The sequence below is a fragment of the Haliaeetus albicilla genome, chromosome 2 (assembly GCF_947461875.1).
Source record: "Haliaeetus albicilla chromosome 2, bHalAlb1.1, whole genome shotgun sequence".
Taxonomy (NCBI): Eukaryota; Metazoa; Chordata; class Aves; order Accipitriformes; family Accipitridae; genus Haliaeetus; species Haliaeetus albicilla.
Window position 1 is genome coordinate 23,593,588 of NC_091484.1, and position 24,731 is coordinate 23,618,318.

Below are 24,731 nucleotides of genomic sequence, written 5' to 3' on the forward strand. Positions count from 1 at the left end.
TAGAAACAGCCAGCTCATTTAAGACCTCTATTCCACAAAATTCTGTAGAGATGTACTATTTAAGTGTGTAGCAGATAAATTCATTAGCATTCAAAAATGGCTTATGATTCTTAGAGAATATATCTTTTTGAAGCTTCAAATACTTACTGTACAGGATTGTAAATTCAGGATTACAAGTTCATGACAGTGATTTTGAATGTGTTTCAGTGCTTCATCTTCTAACTGTATTTAGCAATTAAACCGGACATAGGAAAAGAAACAAGAAATTAAAAGCACAGCAAAGCAGCCCAAAGAATGTATACGTCTTGTACTATTGAACAAAAGACTATAACAAATTTTTTTTTTTTTTAATTCATGGAGATTTCAAAAACCCAAAATAAAATTTTATTCCTAAAGGATCACCCAAGCAGTTATGTACCTGTGTGCAACCTCTAAGAAATAGAGCTTTTAGTCCACTACACCCTTTCACCAGTGCTTCAATACCATCCTTCGTAATCTGATCACACCAGGAAAGATTCAAATGTTCCAGATTTCTGCAACCCTCACTGGGAGAATTAAAAAAATACATAAAGTTAAATCCAGCCTTCAAATAGTCATAACAGTGGGAAACCCAAATTAAACACACTGTTAGAAATTAATGATAGCCAGTGGACTGTGCCAGGCCTCCACAGAAAAGTCATGAGAAAAGACCACACACAAACATCAGTCTACACCCAAGAAGTCCTAGATACAGGATAAAGCCAGCTCTGATACACAGTATTAAGGTTCAGCTTTGATTTTTTTTCACTTTATTAAATGTTGAACAGCTCTTTAAATGCTTTTCTTTAACACAAAACACTGAATCTTCTTACCTTAAGCCTTTCAAAGAGCTGTTCGTGATGGCTACGCAAGATGTCAGATCCAGATGTTTCAGCTTGGAACAGAATCTGCTAAGACTGTAACACGTGCTGCAAAACAGCAGACACACTAAAAATACCTTCAGCTACTTCTTTTTCCAAATTTTCCCATCAAACAAAAAACCCCTTTGACTTACCTGTCAGTGATTTTTGTGCACCCATTTAGATTTAAGTGTTCGATGTTTCTACAGTTCTGTGCAAAGGTCCTAGAACAGCAACAAAAAGCTGGAGAATTAATATGTCACAAGTTGCAGTACAGTCACTAGAGTGCGCTCTGTCCCCTAGGGCCTTCCAACCTCAGTCAAAAAGCTTAATCTTCAAGCCACACAGTGTTGTTACAAAGTACACTTCAAATACATCTGTCTCAGTGGCTGCTTTTTCCTTTTGCTATTACAAGTTTCTCTCTTCAGCAACTCCTGAAACCACGTGTTGCTTCTCTCTCCAATACCACTTGAGCAAGGTGTTTATTTCTGTCGTATACAAGCCAGAACTGACTTGCTTCAAATGCCTTAACTAAAAACATTAAGGACATAAACAGAAGGGTTTAAATATCACATCAAGTTAAATATTAAGCTGCGGGGAAGAGTTTTTGCACATGTCATCACTGAAGCCTTTGTAGGTCTTAAGGAGCTTGCTCCCACATCAAATGAAAAGCAACGTACCTTGCGCATTACAGAAGTAGGACCTAAGCCTATCGGACTACCAATGGAAAGCCCTGTGGGTTGCGAATTAGTTATTTATGATTTTAAAAATTGAAATGCATCTACATGCACTACTGGGTATGAACTCTAAGGATGATTGGAGCTATTATACTGCTAAAAGCCTGTATGTATCATTATACTAATTACCCAGAAGAAATACACAAACTTTCTTTTCATCTCTGCAGAGTAATATTTACAGCTGCATTGCATTTCAGAACAGTTTTTATGCCCATGTTTCCTCCAACTGTATGGATTTTATTGGCAGGGGTGGAGGAAACACACAAAAACAGTTTTGTCTGGAGGCTTGCCGTGGTTAACAGATCCGACTAAACACTCAGCTGGTAACAACTTCCTGGCTCTCCACTGTGGATTGAAAACAATGGAAAAAAACCCAGCAAGCAGTTATACTGGTGAGAGTTTCCACTTGAATTCTCAAAACAGCTATTCCAAAATTCATGTACTGGAGGGAGATTTACAATTGAGACGCTCTTCAAATCACTTGGAAAGATGCTACACTCTGGAGGAACAGCAGCAAACTTTGCCTCTGAGATTGAAGCATGGGGCACGTCTCAGGAGAGCTGCCACAAACGTTCGGTACTTCCACAGCCAATACCTACTTGGATAATTGGCTGGTTTTAAACAAAAGTTGATGTCACCCACAAAACTAACGGATCTGGAAACAACTCAACACAAAAAGCCTGATAGGAAAAGTCATTTTCAGAACAAGTATCTGAAAATTAATGCCACCTTTCTTATGCTAATGTTTTGAAAGTCTTAAAGCTCATGCATTTATCATTCATTTTCAATTTCAATATAACCTGCTTATATTTCAGAGGTGAATCATCTTCCTTCCTAAACTGTCTTAGACACCACCATCTGCACCAGTTAGTTGTTATGGATGCACCAGTAACACTCTGGTAGCCAGTCTCAGGTAAGCCTGTCCTATTACCTGCCAGCATAACTAGCTGTATCATCCCTACAATGTACACATGCTACACAGTGAACTGCTGTATATTTATTCTTAAGTATCTGTTTACTAAATACATCATTATTTTAAAATATCCCATCTCCAGCCCTCCGCCACTTCTCAAACATTACTAATACCTGAACCCACCTACAATTTTTGGTCCTATTCACAACCCTCACTGCAGTCCCCTAGCCTTAGCATCCTGAAAAGCACAGCTGGGAGCCTAAACCAAACGTGAGAATGGAGTTAATGCGGGGGGGCTAGAGGGAGTGGAACAACTGTTACCTACTTCACAACTCCTTCTTCCTACACCCTTCTCATCGCCTTTCCCACTACCTTCTCCCCACAGTAGTTGCTGCCTCTGTCGGAGCCTGCCTTCCCCCTCTCCCCCACTCCTGCTATTGCCTTCCCTACTGAGGACATGGGGACCATCTGTGTGAATACTCTGGGAACTTGGAGGAGCATTTGCAGCAAGCTAACTCTGGTTGGGGCTACCTCTTTTTTGACAGCAATTGCCAGTAATATGGGAGATGGTAATGATACACACTTTCCCCTGAGGAGGCAAGACTGCCTGAAGGTAGAGACACACCACGGAGCAGTTTGGGAATGGGCCTAGAGGAAAGGAAAGCTCTGGGGAAATATTCGGGTCTGAAGCTAGGATGCCTGTTTGGGTTACTAAAGCAATCCATTGCTTAACTGGTTGCTGGATGAATCTACTCTAGAGACAAAAGTCAGTGCATTAGACCTACTTAAAAATTTAAGAAAGAGCTAAAGGTCACAAGACACTAACTTAATGCCCAGTGCTTAACAAAATCTTTGTGCTTGTATTTTCCTCCTAAGAATGGCCACACTACATCAGGCTGAACACCATTCAGCCCAGCCTCCTGTGATAGCAGAGGAAAGCATAACTACAAAAAGCCATACCCTGAGGCTTTCTCCAAATATTCTTTGAGCCCTGACGTACTTGTGGCTTAGGGACCCCCTTCAGCTGGAGGTAGGATCTTTGGGTTTAAATACTCAGAGAAATATCCACAGAAGGGTCTGGCTAAACAGTCTGCATGTAGAAAAAGCTTATATGGATTCAAATGGTCTTCTGGGAACAAACTGCAAGTTCAATTTATATACTGTGTAAAGAAGGGCCACTGTCTCTAAAGTCTCCCAAGATGTTCCTGTTGCCTGCCTGTTCTTATGTTAGAGCAAGAAGAGAATCCCAGGCCTTTCCCGATTTTGTAGGCACTCAATCGTACCAGTCTTTATTCTTCGTCACATTGCTACGGTCACCTCTTGTCCAGACAACAAGATAAACTATAAACTGACTGACTACTAATCTTGATGAAACTAATATTGTAGGACACCAGAGTACAGGTCTGAAAACATTTTAACTGCTTGAAACCTGAGAGATATCTACATAATACTAGTGAAAGAAAAAGACACATTTCTGAAAAGCACAGTTCTCAGTTCATTTCCAGAAAATAACAGTAGCTATACTTGATCTCAAACTGACATCTCATTTAGTCATTATTAAGGTACTTAATACTTACTTAAGTATCCCATTTGGTCATTAGTCAGTACTTAGAAATCCAAACAAATGTAATAATAATTGCTTTTGGTCTGGACATTAGGAAATAAGTGATGTCTCAATCTAGGACTTTACTTACTTTAAAGAGGAGTCTCCAACACCAAGACATCCTCTCAGACTAAGTTGTCTCAGGAACCCACCACACCTTTTCGATATATTTTCCACAACACGACCCTTAAACCAAATAAAAGGAAGATTTTGTTGAGTTTTATTCTGACATAACATTCTAACCAAATTAAAAATGCCGGGAGTGAAGACCAGCCCCAGCTATACCCCACCAGAACTACACCTCTTTTAATTTCTTTTGCTACTTTACGAAAAAAGTTCTGTTGAGAATCTCCACTCGCATTGAAGTGCTATTCAATTCAATCTTTAGTTCTTTCTTTTTTTTTTTTTTTTTTTAATTATCACACATGGCTCAATTTTTTGTCTTAGCAAAACCTACTCATTAAGACTGCTAAAATGATCTGCAAGTTTTGTCAGATGTGTAAGGAACTGAAGAACTGCCCCAGAGACGCAATGGGAGGCATGCCCATTCCTCAAGGATCACTGTTACTGCTACAGCATGTAAGTTTAAATTGTCCATGAAGACATACATCACTGAACTGCAGCCCCCGATGAGTCCCGTTTTACAGTCCCTGCTATAGGGATGATTACCTCTGCAATGGAAAGAAGGTGCTGAACACCTTGGTGGGAGCGGCCACTTCAGTTGCCTCCAGAAGATTTGCCAGAGCCCACCTGCCAGTCTTCAGTGTCATGTATATTTGAGTGTCTGTGCTTAACACTTGGGGATGCCAAAGAACTTCTCACATTGTGAAGCTTACACACTTTATGCACTGTTACTTGTCAAAAGCTGAAGCACAGCTTACCAAAAAACCTGCCTATTTGACCCCACATCACTACAAAATGCGTTTTATTTACATCCTGAAAGTGCATTTTGCTATACACTAGGAGTAAGCAGGATGGCACAGTACTTCTAATATTCAATCTGAAAGTACTATTATGCAAAAATGTTATTAAACTACAATAAAAATACACCTTTTTTTTGGTAGGAAAAACAAGATAAGATAGCAAAAAGCAGGAGGCCACTGCAAAAACTGACTAGACATCACATTGTATCTAATTTTAGGGAGGTAAAAGAAATCAACACTGATCATTTAACAAACAGGACTAATACTTAACAGCACCTTTTATTTTCTTCTCTCTTTTTTTTTTTTAAGCAGGAATACTTACAGAATTAGAGATCAGCAGATTTTTTTGTTTGTTTTCCTCTCTATACAGGACAGTAACAATTTTACTGAAACAGTAAAATGTTTCTTATATTTTGTTGTCCACCTCTAATACCAAAGTCCTGGCTAGCACTATGTGAAAATATTTTCTTATCAGAGCTTGTTTCTTAGCCTATAAGTAACATTGTTTATCTTATCTCTCAGAAGAATTTACACCAAAACAAACAAACTGGAATTCATTATACAAACAAAATTATGTATTTTTAAAGCTTTAGTCAGAATTTTTTCTCAACAGAGGCCAAATACCTTTACTGTAAGGCTAAAGTCGTCAATGAGTAACATGTAATGCAAGTTCAATCTACATTGCAGAAAAAAGCCAAACCCTAGTGCATTATTAAAAAAAAATAGAAAAAAGTTCTCTACCTCATGAGGTCTTAAATATGGAAAATTTCACAAAACCTAATTTTTCATTATTTGATCGTCTCAGATCAAGTACTGCTTGATGCTATGTGAAACATCACCAAACAGTACAACATCCAACTGAGCAAAAAATTGCCAAATACAATTAGAAGCTTTTACCTGTCCTAAATCTATAGGCAAAAAAATATTACTAAAATAGTTGAAGAAAAAACAGAGTTCTTAGACACTGAATATGAAAGTTTATCTTGTTCAAAACTACCTTATGTAATAATTGCCGGTTTAACATACTCTTATGAATAAATTTAAGGGGTTTATATTACAAATGTACTTAAATATAATATACTGAAGTAACTGAATTGCTCCAAACCACAATAGCTTCTTATAGCAAAAGAGGATCATAACTTAATTTCATTCCTTCTCCTGAATCCTATGCTACAAACATAGCGTCTCAAAGAGCAACACCACTAGGTACAATGTAAGACAAACATATCGAAAACATAAAAATCCAATACTGTTTCTAAACAGCAGAAAGGTTTCAGTCACAAAAAAGGCCTACCAACAAAAAGACCACAGACCTGTAGGGTTTTCTTTATTATTTCTTAGCTTGTGTTTCTCATTTGCTTTTTTTAAAGGCAACTGAAAAGATGACATCATAGCTCCAAGTCTTCTTAGACACATTTAGAGAGAGGCAGATGCCAAAAAAAACCAAAAACCAAAAACATCAAACCCAAAAAACTTTCTCCTACCTCTGTAAGATCCTCATGTTTAACATCAGTTTAGCAGAGGAGTTGGCAGTAAAATTTTAAAAGAGCAGTGAAAAAAATATAGCCTATATATTACTGTAAAGCTTTAGGAACAGTTTGAAACACGGTGAGCAAAATACACCAAATGAAACCCATCTGGATTTTATTCATGCAACTAAGAAGCTAAAAAAAATCCAGAAGCAAATTCATTATTGTATTCTAAATTTAAGTTGTATCATCAAACAACAAACAATAAATCAGTTCAGATTCAATTAAGGAATTGTATTTCCACATGGATTTTTGTCTTCATTTTCATGTCATATTTTATTTTGTTATGCACATCTATGATAGCATTAATGCAGACATGTTTTTCTTACCAAAGACACGACCGCCCTAATCCTTTCATTATATGCTGAAAAGGACTTTCATGCACATGCACCCTCATTTCAGGCAAGGTTCAAACCTTATAAAACAAATGTTCAGAAAATGGTAATCAGATACACACCAAATCAAACCTAGGCAAGTCAGCGGTAAGAAAAGTTGTTCAGCATTTTATTGTTTCAATCTCCAAGTCCTACAGCCAAGTGTCCAGAGAGCTTTCTGCACTAGATGGCACCCTCACAGAGAGTCTGGGGACCAGCAATGAAATTATCCTCTTGATCATGAAAGTGATTCCGAGGCACCATTTATACCTTTACTTTCTGGAAATAAGCAGCTTTGAACTTCTAGATCCCTGTATATATATGATATATGCAAATTATCCGAGACATAGCTGGCAACCAAAACTGAAATATTCATCCGGTGTAAGAAAGGCAAATACAGAGTTCTTTTATGTTTGTTCCTTCTCCGTATTATCATCTTGAACTTTAGTCTTTAAAACGTGTGAACGCAAGCACAGTCTATGGGATACTCAAAATGGGCTATGCTCTTAAACATCACCATAGGAATGAAAAAAAAACAACCCCAAAGACACTAACCTCTATATCCGTTTGAAAGTTAAAGAGGTCTATTCTTTGCCAATTGCTTCCATCCAGAGCTAAAACATTCCATGCCTACAGAAAACAAATACAGTTTATTTATTACCTCCACTGCCTGCTCCCTTCATTTTCCTCTCAGCAATTCAAACATAACAAACTCAAATATAACAAAATATACAATTTCAGGTAGCATTTTTAAAAAAGAAATATAACTGTAGATATTAGTAGTCATACAGTACCAACTACTTAAAAACACAGAATTTGTGGAAATGAATCTCAAATCTCCTGAATGGATTGCACTTCAAAGGCTAATTCATAAAACATGCAGGAAAGGAAGAAATTAAACATAAAGTATGTACATGGATGCAGCAAGATTTAACCATCCATTTTTTAAAAAGCTTTTGTAAATTTGTCTAATAAGTTACTTTTGCTAGATCTATATGGAGAAAAGTAGCTGCAAATGAGATTCTTTCCAATAAAACCACAGTTCTTCAACCTCACTAGTTACTATTCTGAGAGGAACAGCAACCTTTCAGAAAACTGCTGACTTTCCACTGTTGGGATCAGGCCTTTCCTTTACACATGCTAAGTTAAATGTACGTGTTTGAGAATTTGTCCTTCAATGTCAAAGCAATAATTGTTCAAAGTAAAACAAAATAAAAGCACCAGAGAAACACAAATATGCTCAGAAAAACAGAAAAAGGAATACCACATTCAACTGACAGGTAGTTCTGAGAGAAAAATACAACTTATTCAATCACTTCGGTTTTCTTCCACTGTTTTCTAGGCTTTAGCTGAAGGTTCTAACAAAACCTGATGTTAGTTGACTCACAAAACTTACTGAAGTTAGAGTGATATGGGTATAGGAATGAACCAGTTACGCACTTAATTATACATTAAAACAAGCAAAAAGACCCCAATAAAAACAACAAGCAAACAAAAAACCTAATCCTCATTAAGGTAGAAAAGCATGAAATAAAAAAGTTCTTTCATGTTGTATAAGAATATACTTCACTGTAAACACCTGATGTAGGAACAGAATATTATTCATTTTAATTCAAGAAAAAAAAAAAATCAAGATGAGCTAAACATAAAAGCTTACTTAACATGCTTTCTATTATCTTCTGTGTGCCTTTTCCCCTCTACTGGTAGTCCAGCTACTTAACACCTTTTGTACTTGGCAAGCAAACTATGGACATACTTCTTAAACACATGGTGCACATTAACTTAACTACGTGGAATTTTAAGCAGAAAATGCGTCTGAAAAATAGTGTTATACAGCCACATGCTTTATAAAAAGCAAATGCCATCATGCCAAACTGGGCTTAATCCTTTCTCCAGATATAGACCATACACGACTGGATATCTTTTCCATAGCCTTTAAACATTAGTCCAGTACATAGCAACTAAGTCCACATCTGACCGCAAAACTGGACCCACTGTTTATTTGTTTTAATAAACAAAGAGACTGAGAGAACTATTTGATTACAGGAAGCAGATTGCCCTAAAGCCCATGATTTGCACATAATTAAGTGAATAGCATCCCAAAGAACAACAAAAAAAACCCAAACAGAAATACATACCTTGGAAACCTGTGCACATCGACACAAAGTAACTATGTCCAAGAAAGAAAATATTCTGGGAAGAAAGGAAAAGAACAACAATTAAAATGTTTTATTTCAAATTCAGACTAATACATTAATTCACACTTCTGTACTTCTATGGAAAGACACCAGTTACACAAGAAGCAAGTTAAATACAAGTGTTTTTTAAATACAAGTGTTTTACCAAATTATTTTGTTTATTGAGACTTAAGGAATAATATCATAGCTATCATCTAAAGACAGTCAACACCAACATATTAGAACCAGCAGGTGCTTCTTCTGAAAATCTATTTTCTGTTTCCTCCTCCTTACTACCCAAACATGCATGAGTTTGAAACAAATTCTTTTTTCTTCTTTTTAATTCAGAGAAACTAGCTTATATACCTTTAATTGTGCTACAATTAAAGAAGTAACTTACACAAATACAGGTGAAGATTTCAGAGGCTGGTGAAGAGTAAGAAATGGAAAAATAACACATACATAAATCCAAGTTCAAGAATCTAAGTACTAACACAAAGAACAATGACCCAAATGTCTAAAGGGGTTTCACAGTGACTACCAAGTCTAACACAGTCAGTATCTTTTTTTTAATTCATTCTACAAGAAACAACTGCAACTGAAAATTTAGCATTACTATTGTCATCACAGAACCAATTCCTCAAGGCTGCCAACTCTTAATGGTTTTCTGAAAGAAATTTTTCACTGTCAAAATGCATTTTGCTAAATACCATTTCCAAACAACAATGAAATTGGGTCAAAGGATGTCCTCAGGGAAAAAAAAAAAAATCATTAGCTTAAGCATAAAATACAGATCCTATTCCAAAATCATTTTCTATTACAGAGAACGATATGAAATATATGAAAGATGTTACTGTAATTCACGTATAAACTGCTACCTGCTCACCAGTGAACTTTTTCAGTCATCAAAACAATCAACAGTAATAATAACAATTTCATCTTACAGTGAGATGTTAACACTGAGGAGCAAACAACTGGTAAGAGATGCTGAATTTAATCATGTAAAATTCTGTTTACTATTTTACAAGTAGAGATCTGAAGCTAGAGCTCAAAATGGATACCCACATCTTAAGCGCTGTGATTTTTAGCTGTGGCAAGAGTCAAAAAATGTAATGTAAGTTAATGGAAATACTTCTTAAACAAAACAGTCTTCTGGACATCTGTTACGATTACTTCAGATATTAGTTTTCCAATATTTCATTAACAGAGGAAAATATTTTCTCTTTTTCACTGTACAATAATACATTTTCTTAAAAAACTATTAGCCATGCAAACAGAAGGACATTCTCAGAAGCTATGAAACAATTTATAAAACCCTGTTGATAACATTTATTTTGATAGCATCTATTTTGTAATCTGAACACCCATTCTGAGGTCTGCCCACTTTAAGGTACTCAGCAGCGTTTCATGCACAAAGTACACATTTAATGTGCTCAGCAAGATTGCTGGACTGTTCAGATGAGCACTGAAAACGTTCTCTCTCAAGAGCAGCATTTATACCAATAACCCACCATGAACCCTCTTCTGAGGTCACCTTTACCCCCTGCCATGAGGCAAATGGCTGAGGGTGAGGATGTGGAGATCATGCTAAAGAGCTGCAAAAGCTTCTTGGCTTGTAGAAGCTTCCTCATAGTACCACTGTATGAGTGGAATCAGCAGGTGATCTCAAATTTACAGAAGCGAAAGCACAAGAGACAGACTTCTGTGTTACTTGTAACAAAGAAAGGAAGGGTTGTGACGATCCATTTAATGACACAATACTCTTGCCTAAATGAAGAACATGACATGCTTTAGAAGTGATGTATCAAGTTCTGCTGAAATAAGAAACAACAGAAGAAATTCTAAGATGTTGTAGAAAGGGTATTTCATACACCCCCACTACTCTGAGTTGTCTGGCAGTCTGTCTTCACGTTTGATTGTTTACTGCTGTTAAGAGATTAACATTGATGCGCGATTTCTCCTAAAAAAGTAAATTAAAACTAAATGCAGAACAGATGCCTTTATTTTTGCTCCATTCTTGTGATGGGTTGACCCTGGCTGGATGCCAGGTGCCCACCAAAGCCGTTCTATCACTCCCCCCTCCTCAGATGGACAGGGGAGAGAAAATATAACAAGGGGCTCGTGGGTCGAGATAAGGACAGGAGAGATCACTCACCAATTACCGTCACGGGCAAAACAGACTCAGTTTGGGGAAAATTAACTCAATTTATTACCAATCAACCAGAGTAGGGTAATGAGAAATGAAACCAAATCTCAGAACACCTTCCCTCCACTCCTCCCTTCTTCCCAGGCACAACTTCACTCCCGGATTCTCTACCAACACCCCCAGTGGCGCAGGGGGACAGGGAATGGGGTTTACGGTCATTTCATCACACATTATTTTCTGCTGCTTCATCCTCCTCAGGGGGAGGACTCATCACACTCTTCCCCTGGTCCAGCGTGGGGTCCCTCCCACGGGAGACAGTCCTCCACAAACTTCTCCAACATGGGTCCTTTCCACAGGCTGCAGTTCTTCACGAACTGCTCCAGCATGAGTCCCTTCCACGGCATGCAGTCCTTCAGGAGCACACTGCTCCAGTGCAGGTCCCCCGCGGGGTCACAAGTCCTGCCAGAAAACCTGCTCCATGGGGTCCCCTCTCCACAGATCCGTAGGTCCTGCCAGGAGCCTGCTCCAGCGCGGGCTTCCCACGGGGTCACAGCCTCCTTCGGGCACCCGCCTGCTCTGGCGTGGGGTCCTCCACGGGCTGCAGGTGGATATCTGCTCCACTGTGGACCTCCACGTGCTGCAGGGGGACAGCCTGCCTCACCATGGTCTTCACCACGGGCTGCAGGGGAATCTCTGCTCCGGTGCCTGGAGCACCTCCTCCCCCTCCTTCTGCACTGACCTTGGTGTCTGCAGGGTTGTTTCTCTTACATGTTCTTACTCCTCTCTCCAGCTGCCGTTTTCCATCCCAGCAACTTCTTTCCTTCTTAAAAATGTTATCACAGAGGCGTTACCACTATCGCTGATTGGCTCGGCCTTGGCTGGTGGTGGGTCCGTCTTAGGCTGGTATGGGCTCTGTTGGACACAGGGAAAGCTTCCAGCAGCTTCTTACAGAAGCCACCCCTGTAATCCTCCCCCCCCCCCCCCCCCCCCTCCAAAACCTTGCCACACAAAGCCAATACAGACCTCTTCAAGACTTTTCACCCCTAGGCACAAACCACTCCAGACACATGCCTCATGAGTTTGGCCTTGGGGATCTTTCAACGTTAACAGTACCTGCAGCACGCGTGAGCTTCATGTCAAAGGCACAAAGGGTCATACAAGCTCACAGTTCCTCAACTCCTTTATGGTAAACTTGTATTTTGCTAAAGCCTAACTTCCAGAAAAGGATCTATTCTTGATTTGAAAGCCTTCAAGGGATGGAAAATCACCACCTTCTCTGGTAGTTTGTTCCACTAGTTAATCACCTGTTAAAATGTTTGCCTTATTTCCAAGCTGAATGTCTCACTCTCAGCTTTATGCTTTTTTCTACTTTTCTTCACCAAATTAAAGAGTGCTTTAGCAGTTAGTACTTTCTTCTCATCAAGTTTTAAAGCCACTTATCAGGTCATCTTTAATTCCTCTTTTCAACAATCTTTTACTTTAGTTCTTTCAATCTCATTTTCTCTGCACATTCTTCATTTTTCCAGCATGTTTCTTCAAATCTAGACATCAGCAGCATTAAAAAATTTATTAGTATCAACAAAACTGTACACAGACATAAAGTATGATTTCACCACCCCCATTTTCAGAGCCATTTCAGGCCACTGTAACAGCCTTTTTGACACAGCATCAGACAAGAATCTTACAGTATCTTACCCATTTCACCTTCACATCCTCTTCTGGGATTACACACTCCAGGCCACAGCTCTTTCTGTAGTATTCCCCAGTCCTGTATATCTATCCACGTAAAACTAATCTGTAAAATTAATCTTGTTTGAACACACACCCCCCATTTATCATGTTATTCGGACATCCTTAGGAGTGCCTTGTCTTCACAGTAGTTTACCACTACAGTTCTTTTTGTGTCATCTATAACTTTTATCTCCAGTGACTTCTGAAGCAGTGATTTCCAAAGCATTGAATTAAAACCCTGCAGGCCTACCTGTCAATTGCTGCAACAACTATTAACCAATCCTGAATCCCTTTAACATGCACTAATATGCTGCACACACAGAGTGCTACTTCTAAAATGAATAGGTCAAATGTTATAGTCAAATGCCTCAGTAGAAACATGTAATTTTGGTTGTTAAAGCCAACCAATTGCTTAATCGCAGAGAATGATATTGCTCAATCACTTATTTTCCAGAAAACCACAACAACTGCTAGTTATATTCCTCTCTCTCAATTTTTTATCAAACAAATCTACAGTGAGTTTTTCTACTGCATACTGAATATGAGGCTGAGATTTCTGGTCATCTCTCCCTTGCCTAGGTAAAAGCGTTGCAGTCAGGATTCATATTCTTCTAGTCTTCTGGAATTTTCTTGATACCCAAAACTCAACCTAAGAGGGCCACAAACCTCCTAAGTCACCTTTTTAAGGCATTTTCACAGCAATTTGTATGGTCCTGCCAACTACAAGAAGTTATGATCTACAATCTCTATCATCTTCCCATGTATTTCCACACATGCTTCATTATTCCTGTGTGCTATAAACAGACTGTCCTGTGTCTTTCCAAACACAGAGATGGCTGACTCCTAATATTTTGTTTCCCTCCCCATGGAGCCACGGAAAGAAACAGCTATTTCTCAAAACCCCAACACTGTACAGCATACCACCTACAGAGTGAGAAATCAAACTGCGCAAGAATCAAACTGCTTCTCTCTCGCCTTTGTAAGGCCCTTCCAAATTTGATCACATAAGGAATAAGCTTTGCAGTAATGGCCTGGCAATAACTCATTTTAAGTATTTTGATACAATACTATATGGATTGATAACAAGTGGATAACAAAATGCAGACAGTAAGTACTACACACACATAATGTGACTTCCTGGAATTTTTGGCCCAAACCCCCAAATTTGGTATGACAGAAATGCCCAATAATTTCTAAAAAGCTTCAGCAATAACATAAGTTAGGGTTTTTTTTAATAACCGACTTGTGAATGGAATTCTATTTCAGAACTGCTGTTTTTCACATTTTTTAAATCTATAATGGTTTTGCACACAAAGAATCGTGACAAACTGTATCAAAATGAAAAACAAAATAGTAAGAATGAGAAATGCCTGACTGAAGACAGCACATCATCTAGAAAATCTGCTCAGAAGATCCTTTCAACTTTACCACACCATCCAGTTGTTACAAAACAAGCACATGACAAATTTGTCATGTCTTCCCCATTTTAGACTATGAACTTCTTAAGGATAGGACTTCATTAGTGATTTGTACAATTCCTCACATAGCAAACCTGCTCTCAATGAAAGTCCTTTACATGCTAATAGAATGTAAATGCAATTCGGAAGAGTAAAGCCTACACATGTGAAAAGGTACCACAGAGAGACAAAGTACAGCTTTCACAGATTTGATTCTCCTCTTTCAGCAGGTTTTTCTCAGAATTTTCTAGAAAAATGCCCAAGCATACTCTGTTAACAAGCGACAGGGGAAAAAAGCATCAGCCACTCTCAGTCCACTACTAATTTCCTTTGAACGCACAGTCATGAAGTCTCACAACGACCATAGAAGCTGTCTTGTATTTCTCCTAAAACTTCATAGTCAGTAAATACAAAACATTATTATGATTCTTTATATGTGGAAAGTTTCTCTTCTCCCTTTGTCCGTCATTTTACTAAACACTCTACTGAGGTACGAGGCATCTTACCATTAACTGTAGTCCAGCAGTATGTACAAACACTACAATAAAAATATGCAGGCTAGAAAACACACAGATAAGCTGAATAATTGAGAGCCATGATCCATAACAGTAGAATTTTGCATGCATAAATTTTTATCTATATGATTAAATTAAGAATGCTAGTGTTGGTGTACTTCCAAACTTCACCTACTTTGCAGGTAGGAACCTGCTCCATTGGAAAATTCCAGTAATACCTTATTCAATAAAACCACATAATAATACTTGTCTTGGAAATGTAAATGGTAAAATTAAAAGCTTAAGGAGTCTGACTATTTTCTATTAAAAAAAAAAGTATCTTTTGGCTCATTTCTGTCAGGCTCGTTTTCAGGAACATGTCACAAAAGACTGACAAACACCAATTTCTACATGAAGCACGCATCCACTGACTCATCTAATGCTTGACTTTCCAGGTCAATTATTAAAACAAATCCCTCTTTACTAGGGATGTGCTACTTTGTGAAGTAAAGCACATAAACTAGAAACTGTGAGACACTCCAAAACTTTCCAGTAACTTTTACTCCTACAATTTCCACTTGTAAACTACTCGAGCTAAGATGCCTTTCTCAACAGATCTACACAGCAAGTCTTTCAATAACAAACGTGGCACCAAAAAACACTTCTTTACAAGCCAAACCTCCTTTTCTTTTGCCAAGATGCATACTACTACACAGTCCTTACATAAGTATTAGCAATTGCAAAAGAACAGGCTGTCTACAGCATGCCTAACATCTATTTTCAGTTGAAACAGAAGTCAGCTTTCTCTACAAACAATCAGCTCTGCTGGATTCATTTTATAGTTATAGCACAGCATCTAACTTTTTATGGCCTACACATTACTCGCAAGACAAGTGGATCATATTACTCGCTCCTTAAAAAAATAAATTTTACTTATTTGTAAAAGTATGACCGTATGTAACAAAACAGCAATATTTTCAGTACCTAATTCTCTTCGTATCTGAAACAAAATGCCCAACAATAAATTCAAGAAGGGCCAGTCCTGTTTAATTTACCGTCAAACATACAGATATACAGCAACTACATTACATGGTAATTTCTTTTGCAGGGTCAATTATGTAGCTGATACAACTACATTATGCAAATCATAAAGTAACTTTAGTCTGAAAATGAAATCCAGAAGACAGCACATGAATGTATCCCTGTTGCATTTTTGTTTTGTAGCTACTTAGATATTATGGATGCATAATGCAACTTAAAAGGTCATATTTTTGTAACCTTTTAGAAGTTGAGTAAAAGAATAGAACACAAAACCTAAATATAGTAAGCACCCAAGAAAAGTTCAAGCCATGAAACAGATTTTATCTAACGTTTCACAAAAAGTCAGATGCATGCTACAATCTGTTTCAGCATCCTTGCTTAGCTGTTTCACTCAAAATAGCTGGTAACCTAACAATTTTAAGGAATCGCCCATTGCATTGGTTATCCTGATTCATATAATGGCAAGACACAAGAATCTTAAGAAGAAAAACTGTAACAACTGTTATTAAAAAAAGAATCTTAACATTTAACATCATTAAGTCTTTAATAATACTAGTTAGGAATCTCACTGGAGTGCTTCCAAAAGGGAAGCTGAAGTAGAAAGTTTCGGAATCCTTTCTTTGCTATTTGTCTTTTTTTTTTTTTTAAATAAAAATCATCTTTCTCCTTTCCAAACACAATATTCATTAAAGACCAAATAGTATCTTTCAAACAAAATGATGAGGCAAGTCACGTGCTTTACCTAGAAATGAAGTGGTAACAAACTAAGAGGACTCCCAACACCCCTACACTCGTCTTTCATGCACATTAACATCTCCACAACATCCTTCATGCTTTCCTAAAACTGGAATATTTGTAGAGGGGGATGATCCAGATTTCTAACTTTAAAGCTCCATGGATTGTCCAGTTTAATCACTTCTTGTAAGTGCTGCATGAGTAACATTATTCTGTAATTTCTAGAAGCCTGCATGTTGTAGCTCATATGATTCCCTAGCTTTATTAGCAGGATTTTTATCAAAGTATTAGCTATAGATGCTCTTATTTAGAGCACAGGCTTTTTTTTTGGGGGGGGGGGGGGGGGGGCAATCAACCAACAGAATTCTATAAGGAAAAAATGAGTCTCAGCTGAAGATTTCCAATTTATAGAAAAGCATTTGATAAATGAGATATGAACTACTACTTATGGACAGGCAGGAATCCATGAGAGGAGACACAGCCTGGGGAGGATACCTCATGCACCCATACAGGCTGGGGGCCACCTGACTCAAAAGCAGCTTTGCAGAAAAGGACTTGGTGGTTCTGGTGAGCACCGTGTCAAACATGCCTCAAAAGAGGTAGTTTGAGGGGGGATCTTAATAGTGCATATAAATATCTGACGGGAGGGAGTAAAGATGGCAAACTCTTCCCAGTAGTGTCCAGTGACAGAAAAGAAGCAATAGGCACAAACTGAAATATGAGAAATTCCACTTAAAAGAAAAACTTTTTTTTTTTTTCTGGGAGTGTTGTCAAACACCAGACCAGGTTGACCAGAGTTTATCAAGCCTCTACGCTTTGAGATATTCAAAACTCAACTGGACAATGCCAAGAACAACCCTGCTCCAGATGACCCTGCTTTCAGCAGGGGAGTTGGACTAGAAGATCTCCAGAGTTCAATTCCTACCTCACCTATTCTATAATTTTTTGAATATAAATTTTATTTTATGAAGTGATTTTATGAAGTACAAATTTTGCAACTATAACACATCTTATTAAATAAAAGCAGTTAGCCTAATGATTAGTTCAGAGTGGTTTAACTTGCAGCCCACACTCCCAATCCAACCTGCTGGCCATTCCAACTATCCTACAGTCCATTTTCTCCCTACAAGTGAAGGGATTATATAGTTTGGGCACCAAACAGCCAAAAATCAACTATACCCACCCTGCACACTAGTGACTTGGAGGAGATGTAGAAAAATAACATGATGTGCTGATGATATACAGCCTAGGGATGCTCCATAAACGATGACTGCTACAGCCATAAAGGTTATGGAAACCTTGGTTAGTTGCTGGACTAGGGTTTGGTAGACTTGATCCAACTTGTAGCTCTACTACTGGCCTGGAGGATGACCTTGAACAAAAGGCTTCTCCTCCTGATACCTGTGTCTGCATCAGGAAGACACAGATAAGAAAACTCACCTCGTCCATAAATACTTCTAGAGTTACAGACAAAAAAAAGTGTAAGTATTTGGTATTGTTGTTTAAACTGTTTAGCATCAATATTCAACAAAATGAAAAAAATATTTTTTTTTGTAGGAAGTTAAAGAGTATCTTTTGAACTGCCTTTTTACTCTGATGGCACTTTTTGCACTGAATGAGGAAGAACATTTTCCCCTCTGCCTCCCAAAGCTCCATATAAAAAGCATGACTTCTTTATATCACTCATACTTCGGAACATTTGGCTTTGATAATTTCTTAATCAAGAAACTGAATTTAAATAAGACTCCAGTTTCAAGGTAATAAAGCTCTAAATGGAATTAAGTCTTCATTAGTTAAAGAACAGATTCTAAAGAGAAACTTAATAGCAAATAAAAGAAAAACAAAATGAAACAAAATAAATGGTAAGGTATGATTCCAAGAGTTGTATAAGTCATTGCTATATCCCCTTTAGCTGTTACTCCCGCTCCAAATGCTTGTTATTTACTTTTGTTTGTTCCAGTATGACTAATCCTTTGTCACAAGCATGTTCTTACTGAGAAATAATATCTAACGAGGTAATGCTGAAGCACTCCATTTATAAGGAAGTCCCAATTGTTCAAGCAGAAACATTAAAGAATATTTCCTTTTCAAAATTCACAAATCTTACTCAGCACCTTGACAAAAAAAATAATCTTCCATTCCCATATCTCCTCTTCCTCATTAACACAGTATACAAGGGCACCAGTGTGCGATTTTCTGCTTGTGTTCTTAGAGTCTCACTCACATTTTTAAAGGAATTCCATCTGAAACATCTCTGCCCAAAACATTCCATTTTAAGCTTACTTTTGCATTTGTTTGTGAACAAAACCAAATCACTTAAACATATTAAATAGAGGATGGCAGCTACCTACTCCAATTTCAAATGGCCAAACTTAATTGATCATATAATCATTTGCAAATGTTCAGCATCTCATACAAAGGCAGCAGAAAATGTGTTCAAAGCACTGACTGGTGAGACAAAGAACTGAAAAATATAAACTTACAGCTGGAACTGATCTTGGTAAGAATTTCATAAGCAGACAAACAATACATGTAGCAGTGTAAAAAAAGGTCAACATGAGACCTTTTCCATATTCTGAAAGGGGTACGCTGACCATCAAGCTATTGGTCGAGTCTTTAGTTTTCTCAGACAGAGCACAAGTTCTGTCCTGAATTTGAGGTAAGTCACCAGAAAGTTTTAAAACCCATTCCCTCTTCAGAATAATTGGAAAATTTTCTAACAAAAGCTGATTAATCAGAAAATTGCAACTTGTTGCATTCTCAATGTATATTTGAGATTAGATAAACTACCTTGAAGGCTGAAGGTACAGAGAAACTAAACGACTATCCATTTTAACATAGGGTAAATCATACTAAAACCAATAAAAACAGTATTGGTAGCGTGATATTATTTAACAATTGCTGCTAAAGCATGTAAGAATTCTGAAAACAGCCAGTAAGTCTTAAATAGTCCTAAAGAATTATAAATCTGTTATCTCCCTGGCTAAAGATCAAAGCATTTAATCACCTTCCAGAGGCTTTATCTTGTGCATGACCTGTACCTGTGGTTCATTCTGATCACTTGCTCGGTTAGTTTTCTGATCTTTTTTTTGGAGGTAAGGACCACTAGAAATGAGTATATGACTCCACAGGAGCAAGTCTGGATTTGATAGTATGCTGTAATCAGTCCTATTGTTCTTGCTTGCTTCCCATCAATGTTAGTCTCCCTATTTCTAGTTAACAAATATGTTTCCCTTACCCTTATGTAAACAAGTTTTCTATATGGAGTAGTTAGTGCAAGATTGGAGCGTTGTAGCTGCCCTGCACTAATTCCTTGGACAGATGTATTTCAGGCATGCTAAATCAAAGGACTTTCATTACGTAAAGTTACTTGTACAAAGTACTATTAGACTTCCCTTTACAGAAACTATAGATTTTTGTAAATATACAGAAAGGAATTAAGTTTTACTTTTCATAAGCAACTCCTATACAATGTGGTTCATAATCTGTATGAATGCAGTTCATGACTTGTATCAATTTGGTTGTTTCTGATTCTAAATAGCTATATTGTAATTGGTTGGCAGACTACTATAGAGGACTTAGAGAGATGCAAAACATGGTCTAAAAATCAAAATATAAGACTGCATGTGCATTATAAAACCGGAATGTTTTCCTGAGATTGTCAAACACTGAACAGCAGTCTTTGCTACTCAGGGTGAAATACTGCTGTATTTAATTATACAAATCTTTGAAGTGGGGAAAATTAATCATGTTTGAGATGATATATTCCCCCCCCTTCAAAAATACATGCATTGTTTGTCTGTTTACAAAATTCCTACCAACTGAGAACAGTTCCAGATACAAGTTTATATTTTTCAGTGCTTTGAATCACCAGTCAGTACTTTGTACACCAAGACACAGCAGCCAAATTTTACAGCAATTGTGGGCCATTTAAGTACCTACAGTACCTAGCTAAGAAATACCAATGGCATTATGACAATTTCTTGTTGTAACCCTTGCTATATTCGTTTTTTTACTTCCCCCACAGTTAAGCTCAGAGATGGTAAAGCATCACTTCAAATTTACTAAATACTATGTTTGACTTCACTAATTTTAAGCTTCTGGTAATTTTTCTTCTTTACAATAATGAACACACTACAAGCTCAGCAAAAAGCAGTGTGCAGTAATAAAAACAAGGAATAGAAACATGAAAACACATATAATACTTCATTAGCCCACTCACAAGCTGCATATTCTGGCATACAAGAAAAGCTGCTGCTGGAACACAACTCCTGAGTTCCTCTCCTAATTTGAGTCCCAAAACTTTGCTTATCCTCTTTTAAATCTGACTGAGCACTCAAAATTTGAGTCTGATGACTAAGACCTATTATTCAAGTACATGCACCCAGTAAGTATGGTTCATAGCAGAACTCATAATAGCTTCTACATTTGTGGTACAATTTATGAAGCTGATACTTTGTAGGCAGAAAGGAACTGAAAATAGTTGAAGTGGCCAAAAAGAATAAACATCTCTGTTTCTGCAGCTTGCCATTTTTGTGCAAAATCTTACAGCACAGAATATTAGCAGTTAAAACACGAAAGAACAAATGTTGTCTGTCCTTGTACATGCCAAAAGTATTGTCTATACCTCCATTTTCAAACATGTATTATTACTCTTTATCAAGCACAAAACAAAGTATTTTTGGAAGCTGTTGAAAAGTCAGAACATTCTAATGTTAATTACATTCTCTTAAGTTTTTTCTGTTTCCAATGCTTTTCAAACTAAATACTGCAACTTTAAAAATCCATTTGTTTTTTCCAGCAATTTACAAGGAAAAAAAGAAAAATATGACCATCTTCAATGTTGTGAGATCTTACTGGAAAAGTTGTTACCATTAAAATTGCAATAGTCTATCTCTGACTTGATTTCTGATTCTTCTGATGATAGATACAGGTTTATTAACTCTAGACACCAATGCAAATCCACAACTAATGTATTGTATAATCAAATTGTGCGTTTCCATAAACACACAGGCTAAGAAAAAAAAAGTTACAATTGTCTGAAAACATTGTTTAAATTACATGATTTATAATACCTCCACAGGATTCTTACTCAAACATCATACAACTGAGCATTTATTCAACCTTTCATTTCTTGTAATATATAAGAACTGAGGGGAAAGAGCATTCCTTGCCAACTGGCAAACTAATAGCACTGCAATAGCTAACAGGGGTAATCATTTTTCTTTTAGTTTGAACAGTACTACAAATCAAATTTTTTAGAAGCAGCCTGTTTCTTCCACAGGAAAAAAAATTGCTCCAGTATTACAAATAAAAATAAATGCCCATAAACCAGAAAAAGTTACAAACAAAATGCTGCCTCCTCTCCACTCAAGCTATTCTATCTACCTCAAAGCATAACTGATCCCTCCAAACCAGGGTCTTCTTCAAAACCACCACTGCCCATATAGTCAGATATCCCCTTCCTCCTGTGCCCAGTTATCTGTGTCTACTCGAGAAGGAACAAATAATCTCTGGTTTCATATCCTTTCAAATGAGGTTCTTGCCCGAGAAGCTGAGAGTTTCAGTCAATTATGTACAAGTATAGTAGATATTCTGTAGAAAACATGCAAGAGACATGACACCATCCTGAAAACCTTCCAATCTAATTCTGGTTGTAATAATAATATTAATAATAATATAAAGAACTGCAGTATAAGACCAAGGACTGGCTTTGTTCAAATTTAGAGTATGCAACTGTAGCATCAAATGGATAAATTTTAGAGTGGTAGTATTTCCTAAGTCTACCATCAGAAAAAGGTTTCTCAACTTTAGAGAAAAAAACTGGATTGCTTGTTATAGTCAGATTACGGAAGTTTAAATACTTGATGCATATGAGAACAAAACCAATTCTTGCAATAGAAGAAATTGTGTTTACAAATATTTGGAAGTGAAATGTAACAAGATATTAACCAGTCTTTCCGTGTGTCAAATTTTATGGTTTTTTTTAAAAAAAGAGCTGTAGTGCTTCCCAACAGTTTTCATACATATCTGATATAAGCAACTAATGAATTAAGTGCATTTGACAACACTTTGACTAGTATTTACTATTCAGTTCCAGCACTGTGAGCAAAATGTTTCCACTGCAACTGGTTTACTCTCCTTTTAATTAAAAGGTAGACTGCATAGTTAATATAGTAAAAATAATTAGGATATTAATTACACTCAGTGCAGCAATATTTAATCTCTCCTGTCACAACTGTATGGCAAGACAACTTTAAAACACGTTGTAGCATGAGCATAAACTGTTTTAGGTGTTGAAAGACATTCAGGCTGAGTATTACAAAAGCATTTATGTGCAGGACCATAAAACAAATTCCCCACTGATAATCCTTTAGATGGCCAGGTTTGTGTCCCTAAATTTCCCTAGGTATCTACACTCTGCAGGGATGAGAACTCTGACCCATCCCATCATAACACTCTTAACACACTCTGCCTCTGGCCTTGTGAACGTCTCTGCAGCAGCAGCATTTCAAAAGGAGGTTTACAGAGCATCTTTCCCACTCACACCTTTCCCCTCCATTCCAAAGCCCGGATAGTCAGCACAATATTGTGGGTGTTATGAAACGTGGATTTTATTTCTCTCTGGCTACAGGCAGCCCATAACCTGAGTCCTAGCATTCCACATGAGATCATCATGATCTGTACTGAGAAAGCCGACTGTACCAATTCAATTTCTCAGATCATCAACTCTTCTGGCTACAGCTGCTATGCTACCTTGGTAGATCACTGCGCAATTGCAAAGAGGACATATGTGCACAAAAACCAGATGGTTGGCTGAATTAGTTCTGTGTATGCTTGGCCTAAGCTATTTAATTTCATCGTTCCAGCCCCAGGAAGCCCTTCAATCATGCAAAAGGCTTCTTTAGACGCTGCCACAATAGTGTAGTGGCAGTGTCTAGCTGCACCACTTCCTCAGTTGGTCAAATCCAAGGTGAGCCTAAATATCCTCCAAGTTGCTCTGTAAGAAGTTATCTTGAATACAAGAGCTAACAGCTAAGCCGCTGGTACTCTCCAGTTACTTGCACATGGGTTTCTTCCTTCTCAGTTCTTTAAAAGCTCCTGTATAGTAAGATATATGTTGGAGTAAACATACTGCTCAATGAAACAAACAAGCTACTCCCTATATAACATTTTAAAGAACTTAACCAAATCTGGCATTGGAATACACAATTCAAGAAACCAAGACCTAGAAGTTAGATGCAGCAATTCCCACAGTCAACCTCAACACATTAATTAGCATAGACACAATAATTTAGGAATTTAATATCTATATAGCTTCACAGATATTTTCTTTTTATCCTACAATGAAAACTGAGGCATACTACATAATCAATAAGTGCTTTCAAAAGATGTCTTTACTACCTCAGTGCACAATACTTTTCACTGCCTAAACCACATCAACAAATTCTGTTGAATTCCATAAATAGGATACTTAGCATACATAACAGTGAAAAGGACAGTCATTTCCACAGATATCTGGAGAGTCCTACTGCTAGAAAAGAACTGCTTGCAGATTAGCAAAGAATCATAAGGAGGCAGCATATTAAATTGACTTTTATTTTGTGGTTCATGTGTGGCACTGAGTGCAACAAAGCAAAGTTATTAGAATTTCTGTTCAGGGCATCATTCAGTGACACATCTCTTTTAATCACATTTTCTAAACAGTTCTACAAGTCTAATTTACAACACTGTCACCATATGGAATGATTATTTCTCAACAAAAATGAAAATCCTTTTAAAATTCAATTCCTTTAACAACGGTCTGCTTTAATAGCACCAAGAGAGCATTGTGATAGTACAGACACTAAAAGAAGTCATAATGTTTTAAGAGCACTTTCTTCAGACACAAGATGCAAAATATCATTATTTGAGACATTCTCCCACTTCTAATCAAACAGGAAGCAATGACATACATACAAGCTACAAGCTAGGTAGCTTCCTCCCCCCTCAA

At 37.3% G+C, this 24,731-nt stretch overlaps 1 protein-coding gene across 3 annotated transcripts in view; it reads right to left on the bottom strand.

Annotated features, from left to right (window-relative positions):
* The window catches only part of FBXL2 (F-box and leucine rich repeat protein 2), a 56,206-nt gene that overhangs the window by 16,257 nt on the left and 15,218 nt on the right, over nucleotides 1-24,731 (bottom strand). The window contains exons 3-9 of one of the 3 annotated variants that reach the window (XM_069810466.1): nucleotides 9,096-9,150; nucleotides 7,513-7,587; nucleotides 4,223-4,317; nucleotides 1,034-1,102; nucleotides 852-947; nucleotides 419-545; nucleotides 148-222 (exon numbers count right to left, since the gene is read on the bottom strand). In XM_069810466.1, coding sequence (XP_069666567.1) covers nucleotides 148-222; nucleotides 419-545; nucleotides 852-947; nucleotides 1,034-1,102; nucleotides 4,223-4,317; nucleotides 7,513-7,587; nucleotides 9,096-9,150 — 592 coding nt within the window. Of the gene's footprint in view, nucleotides 1-147; nucleotides 223-418; nucleotides 546-851; nucleotides 967-1,033; nucleotides 1,103-4,222; nucleotides 4,318-7,512; nucleotides 7,588-9,095; nucleotides 9,151-24,731 lie in introns of those variants that run through there. The other 2 variants (XM_069810482.1, XM_069810476.1) reach the window with 2 other exon arrangements.